This window comes from Myotis daubentonii, chromosome X (genome assembly GCF_963259705.1).
Source record: "Myotis daubentonii chromosome X, mMyoDau2.1, whole genome shotgun sequence".
Lineage (NCBI taxonomy): Eukaryota > Metazoa > Chordata > Mammalia > Chiroptera > Vespertilionidae > Myotis > Myotis daubentonii.
This window is the reverse complement of record NC_081861.1, coordinates 48,752,614-48,773,847: the sequence shown is the minus strand read 5'-3', so window position 1 is coordinate 48,773,847 and position 21,234 is coordinate 48,752,614. Positions and strand designations below refer to the sequence as shown.

At 36.1% G+C, this 21,234-nt stretch overlaps 1 protein-coding gene across 1 annotated transcript in view; it reads left to right on the top strand.

Annotated features, from left to right (window-relative positions):
- Positions 1-21,234, top strand: part of PAK3 (p21 (RAC1) activated kinase 3) — a 128,102-nt gene that overhangs the window by 1,684 nt on the left and 105,184 nt on the right. Inside the window, exon 2 of the mRNA XM_059678904.1 lies at positions 18,711-18,811. Within this exon, the coding sequence (XP_059534887.1) occupies positions 18,711-18,811 (101 nt within the window). The remainder of the gene's footprint in view (positions 1-18,710; positions 18,812-21,234) is intronic.

Below are 21,234 nucleotides of genomic sequence, written 5' to 3'. Positions count from 1 at the left end.
AGGATGACTCCTTCTCTCTATAAGGAATTGTTTGACAAGTAATTTCTTGTGGAAGTTCAAGACTATTTTTTAAAAAATCTTGAATTCAAAGTCCTACTGATTTTTCACAGTCCTTTCAGAACCTCAGATGTACTTGCCAATGTGCATCCTAATGTTAAGGTTGATTTGATAACTACTCTCATGTCTCAGATCCTTGAGGCCTTAGATCAGTGTTTAATCCAGTCGTTCAAGAAGACTTAATGCCAAGTTAATAATATAACTTTGTTGTTCAAAATTTCACAAAGTTTCCTCTGTCTGAAGATCCTAGTGCATTGGATTCCTACACCATCACTAATGCTATATTCTTAATAAAAGAGAAATTTGATAGTTTAACAGGGCCTTTAATTAATACAACCTGAGGGAAAATTTGGCTAGATATGGTGGAATATCTTTCAGCAGTCCCATCTGAAAAAAATATTTGGATCAAGAAGAACCTATGGGTGCAGATGAATATTTGACACAAGCAGTCATTGGCTAAAGTTGAATCTGAACCTGTTGACACTAACCCAAATGATGCGATGCTGCTAGAAGATGAATTTCAGAAAAATTCCAATACTCCAGAGATGATTAGCATAAGTGATGATGGAGATGCTTAGGATCTATGGAACTGCAGCAACAGAAGCAAATATTTTAGAACAAGATTAGCAACTCCCCAAGAAAGTAGGGAAAATTGATACCTTTACATGTCAAACCTTACCTCTTCAAAGCTTGAATAATTTAGAAGAATTATATAAAGAGGTATTCTGCTGCCTAAAAATATGTCACATTGGACAGAAACCATCTTCAGCGGGACTTAAATAATCAAATCCCAGTGCTGGAAAGCTGATAAGCTGCATTCAGATGAAGGTTGAATGCTTTACTTGAACTCTATAAGGAGATTCTAAGAGTCTTTTGACAACACCATAATGGGAATAAAGCAAGAGCCTAAATCATCAAGTAGTGCCATTTATATACCAGTGTTGGACAATTGATAATCTGACTTCAGAAAAGCTTGAATGATTTAATTTGAATTCTATATCAAAGTGCTAAGGTGTCTTTTAAAAAGACTTGAGATTGTACCACTTAAATTCACTTGCTTGATAGGGCTAAAACCACAAGCAAATCATTACAATTTTAGGGTTGAATTTAGATGACTCTGAGAGTATGGAGAGCCATGATTTTGAAATAGTCCAGCTCTGTTCATTGCTTCACTGTCACTCCCATTTTCCACTGCCATAATGAGTGGTACATCTTCATTATCTTTGGAAATCATTTCAGTATCTAAAATGGAAACTATGTAGAACCTGTCATTTTTACTAATTTAAGCTATGTAAACTTTCATTCTTTTTATATAATGTACTGTTGTTATTGTTTTATATTATTGTGCAAAAAAGTATTTACGAGGGCTTTCAAAATTCACATGTAACCTCACTTTTCTTACTTTTTTTTTAACCTCCTAAAATCATAATTTCATCAGCTGAACTCCCCTACTTTGGGGGTCATTCAAGAATAGCATCTTTATAGGTAGGGAGTGGTTACTGTTTCTATGTTTCTGCCTCTCAGTGACTGATTAGGTTACACCACTGTCAGTCTTGAATGAATAGAAAGAACACTGGACTTGGGCTCTGGAGGCCTGGGTTTAAGTCTAACTGTGTCACTGATTATTGTGACTTTGAGCTAGTCACTTAGTTTCTCTGAGTCTCAATTTCATCACCTGTTAAATGAGAAGAGTAATATCTAGCTTATCTCACAAGCTATTGTTGATAATCAAATATAATTATAAATATCAGGATGCTTTTACAAATAAATTTAATAATATTAAAAATAAATACATTTATTAATTATTAAAATGTAAAATAAATAAATTTATTAATTATTAAAATGTAAAATAAATTTTATAATTATTAAGTGCTTAATGATTATGAGGTGTTATTAGATTTGCATCATTCTGGCCCTTACAAACAACCAAAAAGCTAGATTTTAGAATACTTGTTTCTTTAAATAACTTTGTTCCTGACTAGAATTTATATGTCAGTTATAGAAAATTGAAAAATTGAAACTGCCCATAACTCCATAGACCAGTGATAACTGATTAGGTTGGTATTTTCTTCCTAATTCTTCTTCCTCATTATAGAGAAGTTTTTCATCAATATCAAAAACTTTGGAAAATAAACACAAGCAAATAGAAAAGAAATCACCCAAATTCACAGATCTCAGAAACAATGTTAACATTTTGGTGGATTTCTTTTCAGAATTTTTGTGGCTATATTGGGGATATTTTTACATAGTTGAGATCATAATATATAGTTTTATATCCTGCTTTTTCACTTACATTTTTATCATGAATATTTTCCTACATTTTAAAAAGTTTTCATAATATTATTTTTGAAGTGTATAATATTTCATCATATATTGGCAATAGTGGCATCATGGTTTATTTAATAATTTTCTTTCATTGGATATTTGGGGAACTTTCTAAATTTTTGATATAAATTATGTCACAATGTCTACTTCTTTAATTAAATGAAAATACTTGCTTTGGTGAAAGATGTTTTTGTTTGTTTTATTTTGTTTTGTTTTAAGAAGTCTCTTTAACTACACTTCATTGAACAAATGGAATTTCAAGAGATAGGTAGAAAAAAAAAGTAGTAGTAGATGTAATTTCAAGAGTGACTATCTTTGTTGGAGACTATTCCAAGAGCTGAATCATGATGTTAGAGCAACTTTGGAGAGATAATTTGCCACCATTTTATGATACTTCACTATAGGAAAGTTTTCAGAACTTAGATCAGGAAAAGAACATCCTTAACAAGTGGTTTTGTTTTTATTTTATGTACCCTGAGAAGTGTGAGACTACTTCTTTTTTGTTGGTTTCTAGAAACCATTTACTAGGTTTCTCTTCTGTTGGCTACTAGAAAGCTTGGAGCCAAATATGTGGCCCATGCATAGCACTTGCCATGGGGACTCTATGGTGTGTATGTGCTTTGTATTAGCTTTCTTCCAGGCTCCATTTTATGTTCCTATCATTTTTTAAGATTTTAAAAAATGTTTTTATTGATTTCAGGGAGAGGAAGGGAAAGAGAGACAGAGATAAAAACATCAATGATGAGAGAATAATCACTTGGCTGCCTGATGAACGCCCCCTACTGGGGATTAATCCTGCGACCTGGGCATATGCCCTGACTGGGAATCAAATCATGACCTTGACCTCCTGGTGCGTGGGACAGTGCTCAATCCACTGAGCCACACAGGCAGGGCTGTTTCTATCTCCCCGCCCCCCTTTTACTTTCTTATCTACTTTGAATTTATACTATCATTTGTATTTTGTGTATTCTTGTAAGCCACCTGATAGCCATTTTGGAACAAGGTGGGGAATAAATACATGAATGAATAAATAAATACATGAGAAAATTACAAAGGCAGTGAGGTAAATGAATCTGCCAGGACTCTGAAAATGGCATAGTACCTCTTAAAAAAAATCAGTGTTAAGGACTTGAAAATTGGAAGAACATGTGGGGAAGAAGCAGGTGAGGCTGCATTTGCAGGTGACATATTCTGTGTGATATCTGTGTCTTCTGAAGCATGCATAGCAGTCCTGTGCTGCACTTGAGCATCAGGTGTGTTTCAGAGGATATGCAATACTGTGTGAAGGGCTATGTCCTTAGAGAGCACAGTTTATTTACATTTTGTTTGTGGGAATCCAGAGAGATTTGGAAGCTGGTGAGCCTGGGAATGAAGTAAAGGCCCCTCTTCCTAGAGGAATATTAGAAGGTAGTTGGATATAAATAAAATCAAGACAAATAAGAAGTGATCTACCATTTACTGACTGATCTACCATGAGTTCCTGTATGCTAAGCTGTATTTCATGCACTATACATGTATTGAGTCTTTCAATCCATACAACCATTCTATATTATCCCCTTTTTACATATGAGGCATTTAAGTTCAAAGTGCTTAGACAGCCTAGCACAGTGATGGCGAACCTTTTGAGCTCGACGTGTCAGCATTTTGAAAAACCCTAACTTAACTCTGGTGCCATGTCATATATAGAAATTTTTTGATATTTTCAACCATAGTAAAACAAAGACATATTTTTGATATTTATTTTATATATTTAAATGCCATTTAACAAAGAAAAATCAACCAAAAAAATGAGTTCGCGTGTCACCTCTGACATGCGTGTCATAGGTTCGCCATCACTGGCCTAGCATCACATAGCAAATGATGGAAGCCAGAAGTCTCCCAGGTCTCTTGGACTCCAGACCCTATGATTTTTCTATTCTATAACACTCCCTTGCAATAGAACAAAGGGAATATATGGGAATAAGAAACTACATTCTTAGCATCTAAAAACCAGCAGTGGCTTTCATTTTCCCTTAAGAATATATGGTAGTGCGCTTTGAAACTTTTCTCACTTTCAAAAACGGGACTTTTTTATTATCACCACTCAGTAGAAAAAAAGAAAACTTTTTCATGTTTTTTATAAAATGATGGCAAGAAAATATTCTTCATCATAGAGGTATGCTAACATTTAATTCAGGTGTTTTGTGGGTTAGATTCTCATTTAGTGTGTATACTTTACAGCAGGGGTGGGGAACCTTTTGTTTGCCAAGGGCCATTTGGATATTTATAATATCACTAGAAGCCCAATGCACGAAATTTATGCAAGGGGCTCAGCCCTCGTAGCTGTGAGGCTTGCCTTGGCCCTCGCAGTCCCTGCTTCGTCCTTCCAGAAGTCCAGAAAGTCATTCGGTTGTCTGGTCTTATTAGCATATTACGCTTTCATTATTATAGATTTGAGGGCCATACAAAATTACTTAAAAGTAAGCCTGCTATAGTTGGTCAAACATTTAATTAACTCACTTCTAATGGCTTGGCAGGGCCAGTCCAAATGATTTTGTGAGTCTTATATGGCCTGCAGGCCAGGTGTTCCCTACCCCTGCTTTACAGGCTTGCATACTGCTTACTTGAGAAAGTTGAGGCTCTAAATGAGTGTGCTCATATATGTGAAAAGTTCTTAAAGTGCCATATAGTTTGTTATTGTATAGTTTGCTCTAATTCTTAGAGTATGCTATTTTCTATATATGCTATAAAGCAGAAAGCATTACTGTGCAAAAATTATGTTAAAGAAGACTCTCAGTTATCCTTTATGGTCTTGTTAAGCAAATGTTTTGGTCAATGCACGTTACTAACTTTCACCTAATTAATGCACAATAAAAAATACTTAGTGTGATAACTAGACTGAAAAGTATGCAATCTTTCTTCAGTGATGCTGAAGATCCTTTGGGATCTTGCAGTAGCTCAAAGTTATGATCATTACACTAATAATCAATGGGAATCTCTATTAATCGTGGGTTCTGTTATCAGAATGCCAGATGTCAGAGACTGCTGCATCCTGAATGATGTTTACATTCCTCTTGGTTCTCCAAAGTATCCTGTACAGCTCAGAAAAGAGTGCTCTTAGGAGATCATTGCTCTACCTTTTGGAAAGCCTGAAGGACATGACATCTTGCTTGTCCAGGGTCAGTGCTGTGCCTCAGGAGAAGAACCTCCTGTACAACTCCTTTACTCTTATAAGTCCTCTATGGTTGAAATGGGAATAAGGTGGGATAATGATGCACTCTATCTACTAGGGCCTGTGCTTCTATTTCAAGGCCAATAAACAGGAAAATTGGGCACGAATATGGTAGCCCACTAAAACCAGCAGTCAAATTCAAGACAAGTATGGAAGGCAGGATTGGGAGATATATGCACTAAAGGAAGTAAGTTATAGGGAGAAATAAATTGAGAGAAGAAATAATGTTTGAGAGGGAGATTAAGAAGTGGAGAAGATACTGGAGATAGATGAGAAGGGAGAAGAAAAGAGTTGTACCAAAAATTAAAATGAAGTATTGAAAGGAGAAAATGCTAGCTAAAGGATATAAAGTTACTTTCCTGCTTAAAGCAAATGAGGCTCCATTTTTTTCCTCTCTAACTTGTGCCATGCATAATTATCCACATGATCAGATTGTGTCTGGTTTAGGACATTGCCTCATATTTGCTTTTTGTTTTCAAACATTTTCCATTGAAACTGTTGCACGTGTGAATTGGGTATAAATGAGAGTGAGACCAGTGTGTGTTTTCTGGAAGGAGATAGGTGTAAAATCAACTTCTTAATGATTTGTCAGAATGATCACTGTTGCTGAATATCTTTGAAGATGATACCATTGGAGGTGATGGCTGTCAGCACGTGTGAGTGGGGGTCACTAGAAGGGCTAGCATAGGGCCATCATTTCCTTTCCTCCATCATCCTCATGGAACACTAAGACTATGAATTGGGCTTGTAGGGGATCTTGCAGAATCAGGTTCCATTTTGACTGTTTTTCTATACATGAAAGGCTGCTATCTTATGGAGGAGGTATATTGTTTACCATAGCCACTAAAGACCTGGCAGGAGGAAATGGGCTCCCAATTTCACCAGAAAGAATGAAACTAGACATAAAGAAACTCCAGATGTGCTGCTTGGATACTATGATTACCAAGGTTCTCTATTAGGTCTCTCATGGCTTTAGCAGGTCCTCCTACCTGAGGGCGAGAGAATGAAACTTCCGCCATGGGCCTTCCCAGCTATATACACCTGAGATTTGCTAATATAATGTAAGATATTATAAGGGCAGTGAATGTTTAAAACATCCCAGTTTAATCCTCTTTCAGCCCAGTAGTTATATTTCTAAGGACTTCATTCATAGCATGGAAGTGCTATATTATAAAAGTGTCAGATTACTTAGTTCTCCAGCAAACTCTGACACCCTGTTACTAAGTATATTGTTAATGAGATGATGTATTTTGGATGGCAGTTACAGGAATATTCCAATGTTGAAAGTGTTTTTATATCAATTACCTCTTTCAAACCTCCTTATGATGGAGGCAAGGATTAGCCCAATGTTACAGAAAGAAGGAGTTTAGAGAGGTTAAATGACTTCCACAAACCTGCCATATTACTAACTACAAAGCAAGGCAGACCTAAAATTTAGATCCCCAAATCCCAGTCCAGTGGTGGTTGAACACCACACAGCTTGTCATAAAATAGGAGTGACCTAACTTGTTTTGAAAATAGGTTTTAGTCCATGCATTATATAAAAATGATATCTTTACAGAGGTAGGTGAAACCTTGGTGAATCTAACCCATTTTCTCAATCAGCCACTACAACAGTAGTCATACTTTTGAAATATTTTTCTATTACAAAGGTATCTGATGCTCTTATGATTAAAATATTTAAAAACTATATTAGAATATGACAGTCAGCTCTCATCCTTCCCCTTAGATTCATTCATAATTCAGTATTTAAAGATTAGGGCCCATTTTCCCTTATCTGATCAATAGCAGTATATATTTTGCTCAAAATGCTAGATTTAAACCAGAAATATATTGTTATGTAGAACTTCTTTTTAAATCTTTTACCCACCTTGCAATGTCAATTTCTTTAAATACTTCAAGCCAAGAATAAACTGTTTTTATGTCTAACTTTTCACTATAATTATCACATATAGTTTGTAGTATTTCCATTTGGAAAAATAAATTTGAAGACCCACAAAATAACATTTTTACCAAAAAATAGATTGAAACTAGAAAATTAATCTCTCCCTATGTAAGAGAAAATATACATTTCATGAATCCAGGTGGTAATAAATTCCTTTGGATTCCTTCTCATAATGTGCCCCAAACAGAATATTCTAACTGTTCTCAGGTACTTATTTATTCCCAAGTATAATACTTCAGAAAGCTTCCTTTGGGGGGTTATGGCACTATGTGCTTTGTGACCCACAAGTCAGAGGGTGGAACAAAACAACTCCAGTGCTTACTTAATTTACTTTTCTGGTAGTTAAGTAAACACTAAGACATCTTAATTCTTAAAGGCCACAAGGGCAACATTTTGTAAAAGATCCTTGTGAGGCATTGACTAGCAGCCTCTTAGTGAATTAAAGAAATTAATAAGCCACTGAAAGTACCTATCACTCAGCTGAAGAGTCACCAAGTCACTAATATCATTTATTAGGAAAAGTGGTGGTTGCCACCCATAGGAAGTGGATCACCCATTAAAATACTTCTATATCCTTCCAAAATGACTTTCCCTGAGCAAAGTACAGGAATACTGAGATGATAAACAGGCATTTAATATGACAGATATCTAACCGGCCTTTCTCACTTCCCCTGCTAGAAATGGCCCCTATATCTGCACAAGTGGTTTGGCTTCAGGAACATATAACACAGTATAGATTGCACATCAGCATGGGGAGTGAGAAAAAATAGGGAGGAGAGGGGGAAGGGATTTTAGTATCAAGGTAGGGAAAAGGGCACCTCCCAAGAGAGCTTCAACATCAGCAACTCCAGCACAAATCTTCTAACAAAATATTTTAATAGACCTCCTTTACCTCAAAAAACTTCATGGAAGATCATTGGTTAGAAACCTATGTGCAACCAGCCAGTGCATAAATCAGAGCTGCATGCTGAATTTGAGCAGATCTAGTTTAATAGCTATCTCAGTTTAAAAATCAGATATAATAAAAGTGGATGTTAATATAGACTAACCTGGAGCATGTTTTATAATTCACTCAGAAAGGATTTTTGCCTGCTTTTTATGTGCCTAGCTTTGTGCTGAGTGTTGTCGGGGATACTACAGATAAGACAAGCTTCCTGTCCTAAGGTAGTTTTCAATCTAGTTGCAGGAATCAGACATGCCCAGTTTACAGGAAATGCCCAGTAGGTGATCTTAGAGGCAACAAAGTTAGTGGCAGATAGGTTCTCCCCATTCCATTTATTTTTCTCCTCAGCCTGCATGATAGCAAACATTTTGAAGCCTGCTATGTGTACCTAGAAGTACATAGTTACCTGGCTTGTCTTTGAGGAAACACCTTTTCTATCATATCATCCATCTGTTCAAAAAACTTTCCCAGTAAATTCTCCATTGCTATCTTCAATTGCATCTTCCTTGCTGATTCCCAAGGCCATACCCTATCTATTCACCATTCTGTCTTCTCAGTTCCTCATCAATATGCTATACACATTTCTCTCTCATCTTACCTCCATCAGTAAGCACTCACTGTCCCCACAAGTTTCTATGATCTCCTTTTGACATGCTACAGCATTTATACTCTATTCTTCCCATATTAGCACCTTATTTTCTTTGATCTGGTATTATAAATTTCTATTTTTTATTTTCTCAGCTTATTTCTCCAGTTAGATCACAAGTTTATAATATTGAATTCCTAATGAGTTATTCAGCCTAATCTGTCACTATACTGATTCTCAATTCTTTGTATACTTGTTAACTGACCAGTGACTGATTCAAAGGAAAGGAATCTAGAACAGTAGCAGGAGGGAGCTTGGTCGTTAAAGCCAAGGTTGTGAAATGCCTGCTTCTGAGAATTAGGCAGCATCTGTGCTTTTTTTCTTTCAAAAAATTATTTCTGTATTTCAAAAATGTTCTATATAATATTTTGCTTTTAGCTTTGTGTATAAATGTCACTTTTTAAATTATGCCATATACTGTGGGTTTGCATGCTTCCAATTTATTTTTTAAAAATTATCATTGTTCTGTGTTTTCAGGCTAAATTATGTGGGAAAGCATTTCTCTATGTCTATCCTCTGTCATTCCTGCTCTTTTCTCGCATGCTCTGTTTTCAAAGAGCTAGAAAGTTTTCTTAAAAAATAATTCTGGATGTGACCAATATGACATTCAATAAGAAGGCCCAACAAAACTTCCAGAAATTTTAGGGAAAGATGAGAAGTGGAAGTCCTACAACAAGGAAGACTCAGGTGACAGTTTTCTAAAATGCTTTCAGAAGACAAGTATAGCATAATCCAGGGATTTCATCTTGGGGAGAATTGTTGTTTTGCTGTACCTTGAACACTGCCCATCTGTGTTGCCAATATATGGTTTTGACCCCAAAGTGGCACCCGGGAAGAGATGTGCCTGATGAGTACAGAGTCATCCCCACTGTTGGAGAAAAACAGCAATAATGCCATCAACAACTTCAACTATAACAACCACTCTAAAATATATCCTCCCACCCCCGAGCCTTCTTTGAGAACCTGGATCATTGTCTCCTCATCCACCAACACATAATGGCAAATATGCATGGCCTGTCTCCATGTATTGGGTCTCATTTCATATACTGAAGATCATTTACCCATTCATTTGTTCATTTGCTTATTCATTAAATATTTATTGAATCAGGTACTGTTCTAAATAGATGTTGGGGTGCATAGGTGAATCAGTTCCTGCCTTTAAGAAACTAATAGCCTAGTGAGGGATACAGACAAGTCAATGAATGATTAGAGTCTATCATGGTGAGTATAAAATAGAAGTGAGCACTGAAGAGGGGCATTTATTCAAACTTGAGGTTGAGGAGAGGGGCAATTAAGGAAGGTTTCCTGGAGGAGGTGACCACTGAACTGAAGTGAGTCTTAAAGAAATAATAGAGCTATCCATGTAAAACATGGGTGGCATTTCAGACATAAGGAACATTATAAAGGCAGTAGGCATGTCACACTATTAGCTGAGGTTTTATGAATACAATTACAAATAGTTCAGAATAGCTAGTGCATAGAGTGATAATGGGAGAGGGGTGGATAGGGAGCTGTGGAAGTAAATTAGGTACTGGATCCTGGAGAACTTATTTATGACATATTGAGGACTTTGAATTTGATTCTGAAGGCATTTGAAGCAGGGAAATTATATCATTTTGTGTGTCAAAATATCACTTTAGTCACAGGAGAAAAATGGATTTGGGAGAAGAGAGATGGAAGGAGACAAGTCAGACTGTTAGAATCATACAGGTGAGAAATGGCAGTGGCCTGGCTAAGGGCCAGTATCTATGAATAGGAGAGGAAAATACAGTGGGAATTCTTTAGGAGGAAGAATTAATAGAACTAGAACTAAGCAACTATTCAGAAAGCAGGAGGGGAAGCTGGAGGATGGTGCGGTAGAAAACACAGGAGGAGTTGTAGTTCTAGTTTTAAGTGAGGAAAGGCAGTGGAGAATAGTTTACTTTTAGAGTGAGGGCCCTATGAGACATCCAAATAGAGGTATTCAGTAGGCAGTTAATTCCTTGGGATCAGGGTACAGCAGAAAGGTCAGGGTTGAAGGTGCATATGGGGAGTCACTAGTGTAGATAGTAATTGAAACCATACAAGCACATGAGGTGACCTAAGGGAGAAAAGTGTGATAATAAGAAGAGATGAAGACCTACGACAGCTCCTGGGGAATACTATTTAAAGAGTTGGTAGAAGACCCAGAAATATTGGAATAGACTTTAGAAAAGTGTTGTATGAAAGAATATATAGAAGAATTAATTTCATGAGGTTTATGTTCATAAATGTCAGTTTTGACTGAGAGGTTATTATTGGTAAGGACTGAAAAGTAGCCATATTCAGTGACCTCAGGGGCTCAGTGGTTTGAGGAGTGAGGTCTAAGGAAGCATAGATTGCCATTTCAAGGTGTTTATAGAAGGAGAGGCTGAGAGACTACTACAGTTAGAGAGAGCTGTGAGGTGACAGAAGGTTTTAATTTTTAAGTACAAAAGAGATCTCAGCATGTCTTTTAAGCCAAATAGGAGTGTCAGTAGAAGGGGAGAGATAGAAGATACAATGAGAAATAAGAGAAGTGAGAGGGGCTGGTATCTAGACACCAGTGGAAGGATAAACCTTACACAGAAGGATGGGACTCTGCTTCCAGTGAAATGTGAGATAAATGAAAAGACTGGGAGAGAGAGGGAAGTCAAAAGAGTTCAAAACTAATGGCCTCCATTTTTATCTTAGAGGTACAAAGAATTCCATATGCTGAAAGTAAGAGAGAAGAGGGTGAAACAAAAGTTTGACTGGAGTGATAAAATTCTGGAATATTCAATAAGAAGAGTGGGAACTGAAATTGGCAAGGGGAAAGAAGAATATTGCCAAGCACCATTTCTGAGCCAACTGTTATCTGTGAACACCAATATGCATAATTGTATGGTTTTTCCCCAACAACTTTCTGTAGCTTTAATATGGAAGTGGAGGTTTTGTGGTTGGATTCTGTCAGAGTATGGTTTTGAAGGACAATTGCAAGAGAAAGTCAAAGAGCAAGAATTTCCAGGACAGTGGCTTAATAGCAATTTAAATGATGGGCCATAGAGTCTGGACCAGGAGGGAGCTGAGAAATTGGTTAAAAATGTAGGCATACAGGAACTGGAGGTTTTGTTGAAATCAAAGAACAGGTAAAATAGAGTAAGGGCTTGAGAGAGTGAGAAGGTTAGCAGGATGGGAAGATGGGCTCAGAGAATGAAATGACAGGGTTGAATACTTCAGAGAAAGGTTTATTCTAGATAATGAAAAGGTGTGGGGTAGTTGTGATTCTCCACTCAGTCTGAAAATCATGTATGGAGCTTGAAATATTATTTGCCCAGGTTCTGCACCCAGGAATCCTTATATAGTAGATTCTGGGTGGGCCCTAGACATTGATATTTTATGGAATTGTACAAGTCATGCTGATGTGCAACCCTGGTTGAGAGTCACTGGTTTAAAAGATGGTCATGAAAATGTATTGTATATGTGGAAGGGTGGTCCAGTTCATTAGAGTTTATGGAAGGCAAGGAGTTAAAAGGAAAGAGTGTGAACGAGATATCCATTTATATATTACATTTCACAAAGTGATGGCAGTATTGAGTGCAGGAATGAAGACTAGTAATCAAAGTCCTCAATGGATAAGGGGACTTGGTCAAGAGAACTAAGTGGGAATAACCTCAAGGAGGGGGACTTGTGGGCAAGTGCAGTAGTACTGATTCAAATGCACATTATGTAAAAAATAGGGATATTCTGTCCTTTCCCACCCACTTATACCTAAGGACGTAGGATGGGGAAGAATGAGAAGCACCTATCAGAAATATTTGTGGAAGGGGTAGCTTCATTGGATAGTAAGGCTTACAGTTGTTGTTTTCAACCCCAGCTGCTTAATGGAAATACCTGAGGAGCTTTAAAAATGAAAGGTGCTTGGGTCTAGCACATACTAACTGAATCTGAATCTCTGGGGGTGGGGTTTTGACATCTCTCTCTTTTTAAGCTTCCCAGATAAGAATGATGCACAGTGAAATTTGAGAACTTAAGGCAGGAAGTGAAGAGAGCATATAAAGAACAGGTTGAGCTCTGGCAGGTTTGGCTTAGTGGACAGAACATCAAGACTGCAGACCAAAGGGGCCTGGGTTCCATTCCAGTCAAGGGCATGTACCTAGGTTGCAGGCTAATCCTGGCCTGGGCTCTGGTCAGGGCACATGCAGGAGGCAACCAATCGATGTGTTTCTCTCACATCAATATTTCTCTCTGTCTTTCCCTCTCTCTTCCACTCTCTCGAAAAATCAATGGAAAAATAGCCTCGGGTGAGGATTAAAAAAATAAAATAAGAGGTTGAAGGTGTAGGGGAATTTGTAATTATTTTGTAAATATTTGTATATGTAAATATTTTACATATTTGTAATATGTAATTTGGGAAAAGCTCTAGCCACTGGAGGAAGTATGGAACACTGTGGTGGACCATATGGGAGATGACTGATATCTAGAGGGGCTTTTCTTTCTTTCAAAAGTAGTAAGATGAAGAAAAGTGTCAGCATGAGAGACAAGAAAGATTAGCTGTTCCTTGGAGTTAAAATCAGAACTCATGTACACCTAGAGCAGTGGTTCTCAAGCTTCCTAATGCCGCAACCCTTTAATACAGTTGCTCATGTTGTGGTGACCCCCAATTTCATTGTTACAAATTGAACATAATTAAAGCATAGTGATTAATCACGAAAACAATATGTAATTTTATATGTGTTTTCCGATGGTCTTAGGCAACCCCTGTGAAAGGGTCATTCGACCCCCAAAGAGGTCGCGACCCACAGGTTGAGAACCACTGACCTAGAGGGTCCCAAAGCCAAATGCTCTTTGCAGTTTGTAGTCTAGTCAGAAATGTGTGGCCTTTGTTCTATATTCCAATAGAATATGCATGGTATGCTTTCAAAAATAATACTCACTTGGTCTTCTGCTCTCTACAATCATCAACACAGATGATCAGGCTGAGTCTTACTATCCCAAGGTTCAGGTTAGGCTAAATCTTAACAGAAATGACCAATGCTCACAGAATTTTCTGAAGGAGATACCAACATCTTAGTGTTGCTAAAAAGAAAAAAAGTTTTTATCTAAGCTCCAATTCAATCACTATATATTTACTGAAGACTAGGGCTCAAATGTGTCAAGTTTTTAAAATGTGATTGAATAAAAAAATAATGAAGCTATTAAGAGCTTCAGCTCTATAGGCACAGTTGGTACCTCTTTTCAAATCCTGATTCTAACACCTGCCAGCTATATAACTTGGGTATGTGGTTTAATCTCACTGAGTGATTTCCTCATCTATGAAAATAATAATATGGTCTACCTTATAAGATTTTGGTGATTAAATGAGATAACCTTAGAAGCACTTTGTACATGGTGAATGTTTCAGAAATTCCTGAAGGTTTCACATTCAGGAATGTGAGCCTGAATAAGATACAATGGCTGCTGTCAAATATGTCAAAATTTAGCTAGAGAAATAGGTATATAAAGAAGGAAAAACCATCTAGTGTTCATAAATGTCAAGCTCAGAGTATACACGGGATAGTCCATGGGAGCATGAAGAGAAGGGCATTTAACTTTGTCTGCGGACTGAAGACAGGAACATACTTGCAACAGGAGAGGAAGCCCAAGAGGGTGTCTTCAAGAACAAAGACTAATGGAAGTTATCTACACAAACCAAATCGGAAATGGTAAAAAGTAAGCATTTCCAGGCCTTGACCTAGCATGTGTAAACGCTTGGCAGTAAGAGAATGCTAGCAGGATATGGATGAAAATAGTGAAAGGGATTAAGAAGTACAAATTTCCAGTTATAAAAATAGTCATGGAGCTGTAAATTATACCATAGGGAATATAGTTAATAATATTGCAATAAATATTATTATTCTAAGTGGGTTCTAGACTTACCTCACTTTGTAAGGTATATAAATGTCTAATCATTATGTTATACACCTGAAAGTAATACAGTATTGAAAAATAAATTTTAGAAAATAGAACACCAGCAGTTTAGGGAGCATGAAATGGGTATGGGGCACCAGGGACCATGGCAAGAATAAACAATGGAGAGGGATGAAGGCAGATTATTCAGGCCCTTGGATCTCATGCTCAGAAGCATGGGTAATGGGAATCCATTTAAGTGTCTTTAAAAAGGCAAGAATGCAGTGAGATTATTATATTTCAAAAGATTACTCTGGCCCAGCATAATAAATTGCAGGGAGCAAAATTAGAGAGAGTAAGACCAGGTGAGTAGTGCTGGTACATTGGACCAAAATAATGGTTCGTGGGGATAAGAAAGAAGATGGGCTTAAGATGAGTTTGGGATATAGATAGAACTTGGTGACAAACTAAGATAGAATTAAGTAGGATCAAGAAGCTCCCAAATTTATGGTTTGGACAGTTGGGCCAGTGCTGGATTACCCAATAACCAGAGTAAGCATATGCTTAATCAGGGGTACCCAAAATGCGGAACATTAATTTGGGGTATATTGTTTTTAAAAGACTTAATCATTATAGTAATATCAGAACCCTTTAGGTTTCCTTACTTTTTAATGCTTTAGTATTATTTTTATTTGAATTAAATGTCAGAGAGGGGTGATCCTAATCTTTTCATTATTTAGAACCTCCCCAAGGAGAAGGAGTATAAGGCCTTAATCCTTCTCTGATCTGGCTGGTTAGTGGTATCATTTCACTAAAACACAGACAATGGAGAAAGAGCAAATTTTGGCTCCCTGTGTCTTTTATGCTTAGCCCTTGAGCAATGGGAATGGCATGATTAGGCTGGTAAGGGACTGACAGTCAGGCGGCCTTCAAGGGAGATACCATTAAGGCAGTTCACATAGCTTAGATCAAATGGAGTATTTATGTCTAAATCAATATGCTTCAAATGTGCAGCCAATACTAATGGAGAAATAGGGAGAACTTATTTTCTGTCAAGAGAGATGATGAATGCAAGTTGATATAATAATTGGAGTTATAGATTAAGCTATGGGCTCTTAACCTGTAGTTCAGGAAAACTGTGAACTTATAAAATTACATTCAAAATTGTGTATGTATGTACGTATGTATGTATAGTGCATTTTTATGGGCAGAAGTTCTATAGCTTCAGATTGTTCAGAGTGGTCTTTGACCCCCAAAAGATCACCAACCACCAGGTGTAGATTTACTATGAAGTAAATAAACCTTCTTCTTCAGAGTTTCTCACTTGCCTGGGACTCTTCTAAGCCCCTAGGAGGAGCCCTAGTAATTTTATATTTTTTAATTTTAATTTTTTTTGCTTAGAGGATGCATTCCTTTTAAATTATATAAAGTGTCTGGTTCCACAAAAGATGGATGTATCCCCTGCCAACCATAGAATAGGGAATTATGTAATATTACTTGATATCCAGAAGTGGATGCCATCCCAGAGAAATGAATGTAAAGAAAGGATTGTAAAAGGCCAAAGAGTGCACTAAGGCAGAAGGAGAAGCAATGCCAATCAAATAAAGAATTGTCACTGAAGGAGGAGGAGACTGAGAGCACATTGTCAAAGAAGTAGAAAGAGAGATGGTTAGCCATGTCCAACATGAATGGGAGATCAGGAAAAATAAAAATAAGGAAATGATTACATGAGTAGCTAGCACACCTTCAAGGAAGTGGCAAGAACAGAAAGTTGGTTGTTCTATTTGTGCCTTTCTGAACAAGTAAAAATGGTAGTTGAATAAGTGTAAATGGTAGCTATAGTCCACAAACATTCAAGAAGATGAAAGTACCAACAGAAAACTCTAAACTTCACTATTCAGTTAAGATACGGTCATCAATAAAGTATGCTCACTGCCCAGGCAGGTGTGACTCAGTTGGTTGAGCATCGTCCCATGCTCAGAGAGATCGCCAGTTAGGTTCAGGACAGTGCACATTCCCTGGTTGCTGGCTTGATCCCCAGTAAGGGGCATGCAGGAGGCAGCTGATTAGTTTCTCTCACATTGATGTTTCTCTCTCTCCCTCTCCTTTCCTCTTTCTCTAAAATCAATAAAAATATATTTTAAAAAATAACATAGTCTCACTGTAACATTGAGATCTATACTGAAGTTAAGTTATATGGTACATAATGTACTTTTCAAAATGGGTCCTAAATGTGTTCCATGGTCAGGCAAAAGCTTTGAGTGACCCTTGTCCAGCTCCTAATCCTGTATCCTAATCCCCTCAGTACTTGAATTTCCATATTTCTGCCCCATATCTCTGTCCCCTGACTGGCGATATGGATCAGTCAGAGAGGGCAGAAAGAGAAAAGAAGCCATAAGAATGACATTCAAAACTAAAAGGCTTTGAATTTAAAATTATACTAGGTAACCCACAAAACTAGCAATTCATTTATGGTTAATTAAATGTCTGAAATTCAGGCCAAGGAAATATCTATTTGAATCAGGATGTTCTAAATTGACCACTCTGGCACATCTAAAGTTGATTGAGCATACGGATTCATACTGACTTGCCAGTATTAGGAATGTGAGTATTATTTTTTGAGGGTGAATTTCAGCCTTACCAGAGAAACATGCTCAAATCTGCTTATATGTCTATTATGGAAGCTACTAGATACCATTTTACAATATTTTCACACTAACTTCTCTGGGATCACTTTCAAGATGGACTGATTTCATTACAGTCCCCATGTTAATTTCTTCAGTGATTGTATTTTTAAAGGCTTTTGACTTATCTATTGATTGCATGTTCATAATTGTCATTATGAAAAAATCTGCTACTTGAGGACAATGATTTTGAATGGCTAATAGGACAGAATATAACAGGGACATGGAAAATAGCTGCAAACTAGAATGACTAAACCAAAATAGAATAAAATAAAATAAAATAAAATAAAATAAAATAAAATAAAATAAAATAAAATAAAATAAAAGACTAAACCAAGGAACTGGTTTGAGGTTTCTAAGAACTAAATAAAATTAATTCAGTAAAAAGCAGTAAATTTTTTAACTAGGAAAATTATGGGTAGTAAATGATTAAAAACATTTCTAATGATAAAGAAAGATTTGTAATATTATTGATTTGCAATATTATTCGTGTTGAAAGAAGAACAAGAGTCTATTAAGACATGCTTTATAATGTAAACATGTAAATGAAAGATGTGCTAGCTACTTTACAATTAACTATGGTTAACATGGAAGCAATTCATAACACCTTTATAGATAGCATAAGCAATTTTCTTTTCTATTCTTTTTCTTCTAATGGTAAGCCTTGGCTTGACTTGAGTGTAACGAATTTATTCTTTAGTAAGCAGTATTTGATTCAACAAAGCCAGTTAAACACAATAACCTAGATACCTGGTGGTTACATCATTAGACTGGTAGAGGACATAAATGAGTTTGAGTGCAGATTTTGTTTGGATTGGATTTTGGAAATTTAAATTTTTTAGACATAATAACTTTTGTCCAACTGCCAGCCACTTCTGCAAATAAAATTATAATTTCTGTAGTTAAGTATTGTTAAAATTGTGTTCAAAGCAACTGTCTTTCAAATTTTTAACTGTTTTAGATTAATCTAATTGTACAACTTTTGGATCCAAAACTGTATCCCAAATAAATGCATGTTAACATTTTGCCTTTAGCCAATAAGAAGAAAGAGAAAGAACGCCCAGAGATCTCTCTTCCTTCAGACTTTGAACATACGATTCATGTGGGGTTTGATGCAGTCACTGGGGAATTCACTGTAAGTAAGCTTATTTTGTTTTGTAAGCCATGAAAAAGTCCTTTATTATAATAGGATTTTATAATAAATCAAGAATTGCCATGTGCCAAAATGTCAGACTTGAAGTTTTTGATGGAAAGAATATTGGCAAAATAATTTTGTCCACCTTAACAAAAATGTTTGATGGCTGTATAGTCTTCAACTTGATTGAAAATACTAATTTACCATTGCATAGAAGAGGTAGTCCTAGACCCTGCTTGATTATGCCTATTCTTTGTCATTTGAAGTTAATCAGAGAATCATCAACTCGACTTGGACAGGGAAGACAATCTTTCTGAATAATTCAGGCTTTACATTGGAGTCTGGATTAATCAGATCAGCTAACCACATACACTAACAGCAAACAAACAAACAACTCCGTAAAAGTGACCTGTTTTTCTCTTTGAATTTAAGAACATGGCTTATTTTTAGGCTTAACAAGTATATTTTATAGACATTGAAAAAACAAATTCCATGCTTCAGGAAGGAATATTGATAGATATACATATTGTGTATGCTTTAGTGGTTATATATATATACCACAATAAATACCAATAAGAATTTTCTAGAAAAACCCACATATCTATAGTGCTCAAATAGCACAGGATCTCAGATCAATGGCATTTTATACTTAAGATCTGACTAAATTTTTTTAGATGGAAGAAGGAAAAGATGTGGCTAGAAATATGTACCTGGAAGATAAACTATCTTTCCCACACTAGTAAGGAACTCAGTCACAATGTACATTCTGAGATGAGTAATTTTCAATGCATTCAAACAAAACATCTCTGATAGAACCATCACAATTGATTCATGGGTTCTTAAGCCAGAGATAAATTTAGATATTAAATAATTGAATCTCCTTTTATGTAACATGATGGTTAGTGAATAGGCTATTGTATGATTAAATGAAAGAAGAGATGACAAATTAAGTTAATTCGAAGAAGCAGACCATATCTTTGATTGACAGCCAAATTATACTATTTTTTTTCAATTCAGGAAGTAAGCAATGTGAGAATGAAATGGAAATTGGGTAAACATCTTGAACTTAATGATGTGAGCTAATTATTTCTATGTTCTCAGTAGCAAGAAGAGAACATTAAGAAATACTGACATTGACAAATTTAAGACACTGATAGGATTTAAACAATTTTACCACTTGGAGTCAGAGACATTATTCAAATGGCCTTGTGTTTGAGCCCAGCTTCTGTTCTTTACTATATGTGATAATATTCTCTCGGCTCTACCTAGAAAATATATCATTGTCACCACCATGACCACCATCATCACCACCAAATAATATTTTTTATAATTTGAGCATGATATTATTTTTAAAAAGTCATAGAATGACTATTTTATTACATAAGTAACGGTAAAACACTTAAACTTTATAAGTTTTGTCTGATATCGCTTCCCTTTTTTATTTGATGAACTTTATTTTTTCAGTTTTTGACCTTTTCATGTTCCATGTGCATTCCCTCTGCTTAAATTTCTCTTATGTTTTACTATCATTTTATATTTTTCTTCCGTTTCACTTTCTGATGTAAAAGTTTCCTCCTTCACTATTCTAATGTGACATTCTGTTTCCTTTCAAATTTTTTTCCCAAATTTTTCAACTTGCTTGAAATCTTATACAATCTATCTTTAGCTCTTTCTTGTTTCTTTATGGGTTCTCAATGGAAATGAAGGAAAGTGAATCATCATCATCTTGCTGACTGCAGTCAGCCAATTTCACTTTTCTATCAATTAGAACCCAGAGAACCAACCAGAGAGGGATAGAATGGGACATGTGGTAGGCAATCTTTTTAATTGTAAAATAGAGTTTGATGCAACTGAACCAAACCAAAAACCTGTCCCTTCCTACCAAAAACCTAATTTGAAATAAAGCAGTTGTTTGGATGCAGTTATCTGTTAGAAATCCGTTTGAATATATTGATAAGACACAGGCTAAATTTGAAAATCTGATGCATTTTATTGTCATCTTGATCTTTTACAATTACTTGTCCACATATTATTTTTAAAGATGCCAAATTCTGCCTCTTATTTTTACCACCTTAACCTATTTTTTAAATTTACAAATTAAAAATACAAAATGACAATAAACTTTTAAAAATAATTTTATTGGGCCCTGGCCAGGTAATTCAGGTGATTAGAGCATCATCCCTATACACGAAGGTTGGGGGCTCGATCCTCACTAAGAGAACATACAAGAACCAACCAATGAATACATAAAGTGGAACAAAAAAATTTCTCTTTCTCTCTCTCTCTCTCTCTCTCTCTCTCTCTCTCTCTCTCTCTCTCTCTCTCTCTCTCTTTCTCTCCCTCCTCTCAAATCAATCAATATATTAAAAAAATCATTTCATTGGTAGGAATTAAAATTGGGTCCTAATTCCACAGTACCACTA